This window comes from Arachis stenosperma, chromosome 3, assembly GCF_014773155.1.
Source record: "Arachis stenosperma cultivar V10309 chromosome 3, arast.V10309.gnm1.PFL2, whole genome shotgun sequence".
Taxonomy (NCBI): Eukaryota; Viridiplantae; Streptophyta; class Magnoliopsida; order Fabales; family Fabaceae; genus Arachis; species Arachis stenosperma.
The window spans coordinates 142,272,837-142,280,953 of NC_080379.1; the positions used below are offsets into that span (position 1 = coordinate 142,272,837).

The 8,117-nt window shown below is 36.5% G+C and overlaps 1 protein-coding gene across 1 annotated transcript; it reads left to right on the forward strand.

Annotated features, from left to right (window-relative positions):
- Nucleotides 1-2,435, forward strand: LOC130968528 (calnexin homolog). The gene is made up of 6 exons (XM_057893862.1): nt 1-117; nt 229-298; nt 605-1,731; nt 1,850-1,921; nt 2,057-2,173; nt 2,304-2,435. Exons 1-6 carry the CDS (start codon nt 1-3, stop codon nt 2,433-2,435), a joined length of 1,635 nt encoding a protein of 544 aa, XP_057749845.1.
- Nucleotides 2,436-8,117: the final 5,682 nt, after the last annotated feature.

Consider the following 8,117-nt stretch of genomic DNA (forward strand, 5'->3'; position numbering starts at 1 on the left):
ATGGAAGAACAAAAGAGAAGCCTTATGGGGATCTTTACAGTGCTCCTCCTCTTTATATCAATTTCGTCATTTCAGCTCCTCTGTGCTTCTGATAATCCCGACGATATTGATGATGCCGTAATTGCTATCTCTCTCTATCTCTTTTACAACTTTAAGTGTTGGATCTGTGTTTTTAAACTTTTGAATTAGGTTCACATTGTGCAACTGTTTGTATTAAATGTTGTTCAGATATTCTACGAGTCGTTCGATGAGGATTTCGAAGGCCGTTGGACCGTTTCAAATAAGGGTGACTACAATGGTAATGCTAACTCAAATCTTGTGTCATTATTTGTGTGATTTAATTGATTGATTGTAGTTAGTGATATCTGATCGTTTACGAGCTGTTAATTAAAAGTGTGAGAATGAACATGTTTTTTTATTATGAAATGATGAACATAGAACAAAAGATGTCTTGCCATTGGTTACTATATATGGCTGTGTTAAAAAAATAAAATAAAATAAATAGAAAGAGGAAATAATAATGTATATCACTCAAATATTGAAATTCAATTCTCAGTACTAGAAGTGCTCTGAAATAACTTTGGATTTGTCCCTTGGGTTCTAGGTGTATGGAAGCATGCTAAGAGCGAGGGGCATGATGATTATGGACTCCTTGTCAGTGAGAAAGCAAGGAAATATGCCATAGTTAAAGAACTTAAAGAACTTGTGACCCTGAAGGATGAAACAGTTGTTCTTCAATTTGAGACTCGGCATCAGAGTGGCCTTGAATGCGGTGGTGCATACCTGAAATATCTTCGACCACAGGAGGCTGGATGGACACCCAAGGAATTTGACAATGAATCTCCATATTCTATTATGTTTGGTCCTGACAGGTGTGGGGCCACAAACAAGGTACACTTTATTGTCAAGCATAAGAATCCCAAGAGTGGGAAATACGTTGAGCACCATCTCAAGAATCCCCCATCTGTTCCATCTGACAAACTCACTCACGTATACACTGCTATTCTGAAGCCTAAAAATGAGTTGCGTGTTTTGATTGATGGGGAAGTGAAGAAGAAGGCAAATTTCTTATCCGCTGATGATTTTGAACCCCCTCTCATTCCTCCCAAGACAATCCCAGATCCTGATGACAAGAAACCCGAGGATTGGGATGAGAGAGCAAAAATTCCTGACCCAGATGCAGTAAAGCCAGATGATTGGGATGAGGATGCGCCCATGGAAATTCTTGATGAGGAAGCTGAGAAACCTAAAGGATGGTTAGATGATGAACCCGAAGAAATTGATGACCCTGAAGCCACAAAACCAGAAGATTGGGATGACGAGGAGGATGGGGAATGGGAAGCCCCCAAAATTGATAACCCCAAGTGTGACTCTGCTCCTGGTTGTGGTGAGTGGAAGAGGCCAATGAAGAAGAATCCAGCTTACAAGGGAAAATGGCATGCCCCTCTCATTGACAACCCATCTTATAAGGGTATATGGAAGCCACGTGATATTCCAAACCCTGACTACTTTGAACTTGAAAAGCCTGATTTTGAGCCCATCGCAGCTATTGGTATTGAGATTTGGACAATGCAAGATGGCATACTGTTTGACAACATTTTGATAGCTAATGATGGCAACATTGCAGCCTCTTATAGAGAGACTACATGGAAGCCTAAGTATAATATTGAAAAAAAGAATCAAAAGGAAGAAGATTCTGATGGTGGTTCAGGTTTTCTTACAGACTTGCAGGTAATGTCATTGATTTGAGCGGTTTCGTCATGTAAGTCATTTTACTGTACAACATCCGTTGAATATGGCTCTTCCGCTCATTCCTATTTCTGTTGCTTAATTTTATTTCTTAAAACAGACGAAAGTATTTGAACTTTTGTACAAGATCGAGGACATTCCCTTCCTTAGTGATTACAGGATCAAAATACATGTAAGAATCTCAACAAAATACTCCTATCCTTGTGTGTGCCTGCTTGCTTGTGTCGCACTTTTTATTTCTGTGCTTTTCTTCCACCCTTCACTCATTAGAGTTTAACGGGAATCTGACTCCTATGCTTCTAAACAGGATCTCATTCAAAGGGGTGAGAAGCAACCAAATCTTACTATTGGAGTTCTCGTGTCTGTTGTGGTTGTCTTATTGACAATCTTCTTCAAGCTCATATTCGGGGGAAAAAAGAAGCCGGTGAGTAATGAAATTCATTGTTGTATCTTACCTGATAAACTTGTTCTCCTTATATTTCGGAAACTTTGTTTAGGACAATATGTTAAATTGTTAAATTGTTAATCTATGAATCATGTATCTTGTTATGCAGGCAAGGGTTGAGAAGCCATACCCAGCACCCAAAGAATCTAAGGCCGACCAAAGTGGCGAAGAGAATTATGAAAACAAAGAGAAGGAGGAAACATCTACTTCTGCACCACGTAGGAGGATAAGGCGAGATTGAAATGGTTTAAAACCTTTTCATTCATAGGGGCCGACCAAGATCATCACAATAGATAAATTTTGAGCTTAGTTGGAACCGTTATTTTCATTTTTACCCATGACCTTATTTTAAAATATGATTTTCAATGGAGTGTAACAGATATTTATTGGGCTGATTCTTTTGGAGACTTGCGCATTTTGAAGAATTGAAGTTGTACAATTATTGTTTTTAATTTGTTTCTAACAGAAAATAGAAATTGAATCTCCTAACAATATTTGAATAGCTAAATGAGATTGCTGAGGATAGAGAAGCAATGCAAAGCTACCACAATTGTTTTAACAAAAACTGTTGGTTTTAAATAATAAAAATTAAAGTTTGTGATTAACAATTTTTTTGCCAAAGTTGTCTATATCTATTGCAGGTAAAGAATATAGATATATGGCCACAGATTCATTATTTCACCACATTTGTGGGAGTAATATGCTTTCCCATTAACATAATGACCATTTTATCTATCGTACCATCCATATAATGACATTGCTAATAAAAGTTGAAAATTCACACTAACCCAAGGAAGAGAGATTAACCTAGCGCCACCCGCAGGACGTAGCAGTTGCCAGAGCCTTATCTTCCATTGTCTACCTCAAGTTGTTGCCTTTATTGTGTCTACATTTGTTGTCAAACTGCAAGTTCAGATTGAGAAAAACAAGATGGCACCTATAATTTAAGACGACGCTGCACTCCAAAATGGTTAACATGAAACTAGCCATGAGCTAACCAAAACTAGCATTGAAGATATACGAACTGAACTAGATGGAAATTGTTTCTCTTTAATTTTGTAACTTTGAAATGGAATAACGATATAATTTATGCGATCCAAACAGGCTCATTAGATCATCATTTGACAAATTACAGGCACATCACTATGAGAATATTTAATATGAAACATCATCTTGGCTATATGTTTAAAATTTTTTGTCACATCTTATGCAGATAAATCTTACTCTTATAAATACATTATTGAGTAACTCGGGTGAAGTATTTCAATAACTCCTACAAATGTGGTGGAGTAATGAATGCATGGCCTAGATATATCTCATGTCTTGTAGACCATCAAGACATTTCCTAAGGTTCTTAATATTTATTATTTTAATTTTATATCTAATAAGATTATTTAATAAATAAAAATTTGCATTAATAACCATTTTGTATTATAGAGGGAAAATAATAAAATTAAATGTATAAAAAATAATAAAAGTAATTTAAATCTTTCTCTAAATATTTCATGCAAAGAACATTTTATTTGGTAGGGTATAAATAATAACTGAGGTAATTAATAGCTTTACAAAACAAAAAATATTAGGTGACTAATATTTTTTCTTTATATTTAAACCATTATCAGTAAACTTTTATTTTCGTTGAAAATATTGATCCAAAAAATTTTTGTTAAAAGTATTAAAAATTAAGATTTATATCTAAAGAAAAAAAAACAATTATTCAAAGATAATTTTGATCAAACAGTCGTTTTTTGATTAATTACTAGAAGTTCATGATTATAGGTTAACAAATTAAAATTTAAAATCTCTTAAAATAACCCTTTTCAATCACCTATACCTATGGCAAAACATGCGTCGTCCCTGCCAAATCAGTTTTCTTATATTAATTGCAATGCCTTGTTCGTTGACAAAATCAATGGTAAGAGGATGGTTAACTTGCATAGCTATAACAACTGCAGAATAGAAATGGGTAAAAGAGTATGTAAGAATAAAGATAGAGTACGTATGAATGAATGAGAATATTGAATGAACAAAGCAATTCCCTATTCGAGTCAAGGAGAACTCCACAAAGGTTTACTCAAATTCCACAATGCCTATAACATGATTTCTCCATACAATATATCTCTCTTTTCTAACTAACTTGTCATGCCATCCTTGAGAGTAATTCCCTACTATGCATGCACATAATCCTTCAACCATGATGGCACCTTCCTCACTCTTGTGGCTTTGGGCCTTGATGAGATAGAAGGTTGTGACAGCCCACTCTCTTTTTTTGTTCTGCTTCCTGGATTGTAGCTCGGTTAATTTTATAGTTTGCTAACCTATTAACTATTGCATTGGGTAAAAAGCTATCGACTATTCTCTCCTCCATAATGACCTTATCCTTAAGGTTAACCTCAAAAAATAACCTCTGCAGCTCTTCAAAGTTCTCCCAAATAGTCTCATCACAATTAACACTCCCAATCAATAAGAACCCGAGTAGGAGTGCCTTCAGCTGTATTGATGATTTGGCGACCTAGAACCGCAATGGGGCATGGATGCGATGATGGGAGAGATCAGGAGACGTTAGAAGTTCTGCTAGGGCTTCAACATGGAATCATTTCAGCACAAAGATATGAAAGACTAGGTACAAGGCACAAGTTTACAGTAGACGCAAGCAGTAAGTAACCTTGCCTACCCTATATATGATATGAAATGGCCCATAAAATCATTTGTAAAGCTTGTTAATATTGTTTTGAGTTAATATGCGCTGCCTATAAGGCCTCACCCCTAAAAGTATCCAACACCCACTTTAAAATTTTTCTCCCATCGATGCTTGCCTGCCTGCACCTTTATCTTCTCTTGTGCGGCCTGTAAGGTATAGCGTAACTCCTTGTGAGGTGCTTCACGAACCCTGAGGAATTCATCCACTGCCTCAATGGATGTGGGCCCTGGAGAATAACCTAGAAGAATTCGCATAGAAAAGTCATATAAAGCCTCATAGAGAGACATGTTGATAGATGAATGATAGGACTAATTGTAGCAACTAGCAAAACTTCGCCCATGAGAGATAAGAAGTCCATTGGGTAGGATAAAAGTAGGTGAAAACTCATAGGTACTGTTCTAATGTTCGATTCACCACATCCGTTTGAGTGTTGTAACAGAGATATATGTTGTTGAGATCGAATAGATTCTTCCAAAATTTGCTTAAGAAGATTGGATTCCTATTTAAAACCATCGTTCTGGGAAATCCATGTAGTTTCACCACTGAATTAATGAATGCCTTGGTAGCATCCTTGGCTATGAACCCCGGTTTGAGAATCGAAAAATGATCAACCTTATTAAACCTATCCATTACTACCAATATGGCAGTGTAGCTAGTAAACTTAGGTAGTTGGACAATAAAATCCAATGAAAATCTCCAACCATGGCTATTCTGAAATTGGAAGTGGTTGTAGCAGCCCCTATGGCTTAGCTGGAAGGTATTTGGTCATTTGACAATCTAAACACTGCTTAATAAATTTGTGAATAGCTGTGTGCATGCCTGTCCAGAAAAAAGAGGTCTCCAAGAGCCTTATATGTCTTCAAAACAACACCATAGCCACCTCTTACAGTTGAGTGGAACTCTTGTAATAGCAATTCTCTTAGGCCAAGATAATCAAGTACCTATAACTTCCCTTGGTACAATAGGAGTCCATCTAACTCTGTATAAGATGTGCCCAGCTTTTCATTTTTGAATTGAGTATGTAGTTTTTGCATACGTGGACATTGATTATTAGTATCCTTGAGTGACTGTAGAAGTGAGGCTTGGGCCGTAGTAAAGCTTTGGAGGGTCAAGGGTGTTTCCGACTCAGGGTCGCAAGAGAGAGCATCCACGATCTAGTTGAATCTTTTCGCTCTATATTCAATTATTAAATCATAGCCAAGAAGTTTAGCTAGGTAGTACTGCTGGTCTAGTATCAATACCACTTGAGTCATTAATTCCTTTAACCCTTGGTGATCCGTTTTAATAACAAATTCATACCCAGTAGATAATGCCGCTATTTAGCCACTGCTTTGGTGGTGGCCTATAAATCTCGAAGGTATGCTGAGGCCAGAGCATCTTTCAATTCATCTTCTTGCTAAAATACACTAACAGGTGACCGTTTTAAGTCAAAACCGCTCCTATGCCCTTGTGAGATGCATCAGTCTTGACTATGAAAGTTTTGGAAAAATCAGAAAATGCTAAAACGGGAGTTTGAATCATCGCTGCCTTCAGCCTAGCAAAAGCTTCATCAGCCTCAAGTCCCCAATTAAAGTTATTTTTCTTAAGTAGTTCCGTCAAAGGGTGTGAAATCTGCCCATAACCAACAACAAATTTTTTGTAGTATCATGGGAGACCAAGGAACCTTCTAAGTTAATTATGAGATGTAGGTTGTGGCCAAGCTTGATCACATCTATTTTGGTGGGATCCACTTTTACCCCATCCACACACATGATATGACCAAGATAATCCACTTAGCGCTGGCCAAAAACACATTTGGATCGTTTAGCAAATAGGCAGTATTGGAAAAGAATAGAGAGAGTAATAATGAGGTGAGTGAGGTGGTCCTCCCAAGTGTAGCTGTAGATGAGAATATCGTCAAAGAAAATCGCGATAAATTTCTGAAAATAAGGCTGGAACACCTTATTCATGGTAGCATGAAAAGTGAATGGTTCATTGGTGAGTCCAAACGGAATCACCACAAATTCATAATGACCTTGGTGAGTCCAAAATACAGTCATATGGATAGCTTGCTCATTCATTCGAATTTGGTGGTACCCAATCAAAGATCGATCTTGAAAAAGTACTCAACGCCAAATAGTTCATCTAAGATATCATCAATGGTTTGTATAAGAAATTTATCTCGTACCGTGATGGCATTCAAGGCTCGATAATCCACGCAAAACCACCATTTTTTGTCTTTTTTTCACCAATAGAACCAGACTAGAAAATGCACTTTGACTCTCTAATGTCCCTGCTCTCAAGCATTTCGGCCACCAATCTCTCTATTTCCTCTTTTTAAAAATGAGAATACTTGTAAGGTAAGGTTTCACACCATTGGTTGTGCTCCCGAAATTAAAGGAATTGAGTAATATATCTCACAGTGTAGGGAAAGTTGGTTGGGTTACTCAAACATCTGATTGTGCTTGTCTAGTACCCGTTGTACCTCTACTGGTGTCTGGTCTCCTGCTGGCTTATTCATTCCACCATTCTCAAGTGATATAAAGTAGTAACCACCTCTGATTCTAATATTTTTTGGAACATTTTGTTACTTATTGGCTCAGATTGGAGTAGTTTATCCCCTTGTAGTTTAATAGGTAACGTTAGGATTTTTGCTAGTAAAGAATTTTATAAAGTCGCGTTGTAGATATAGTTTCTAAACCAACAAAAATCCCTTCGTGCAAACGTTTTGGTTGTCACAAGTAACAAACCTCTAAATAAATTGATAACCAAAGTATTTAAACCTCGGGTCATCTTCTCAAGGAATTGCAGGGAGGTATGTTCTTATTATTGGTTATGGAGATTGTAAATTGGGGTTTGAGAATGAGGAATGAATATGGCAAATAATTTAAATGGTAATTAAAATAAATAAATACTGTAAAGCAAACCCTTTGGCAAGGTATGAGAAATTGGAAGTCCAGACTTAGTTATTCTTATCAATAATAATGAAAGTTGAATCTTAATTCCACTTAGTTAACCTTTACTAAAGCAAAGGAGAGTCAAGGGACTAATTAGTTTGACCTTCGAATCCTATTTATTTCCTAAAAAAAGGTTGGGATTATTGAAGTTCAATTTAATTAGCAAAGATAACAGTTATCAATTATGTTGAGCTAAGATAACTCCTGAGTTACTGATTTCTTAACCAAGACCAAAAGGAAAGGGATTAAATCTACTAGAATAAAAATGTCTTCAGATTCGGAATAA

Coding starts and splice junctions, on each gene's coding strand:
- LOC130968528 (XM_057893862.1), top strand. CDS start 1: ATGGAAGAACAAAAGAGAAGCCTTATGGGGATCTTTACAGTGCTCCTC. Junction 118..228: donor CCGACGATATTGATGATGCC/GTAATTGCTATC, acceptor AATGTTGTTCAG/ATATTCTACGAGTCGTTCGA. Junction 299..604: donor AAATAAGGGTGACTACAATG/GTAATGCTAACT, acceptor CTTGGGTTCTAG/GTGTATGGAAGCATGCTAAG.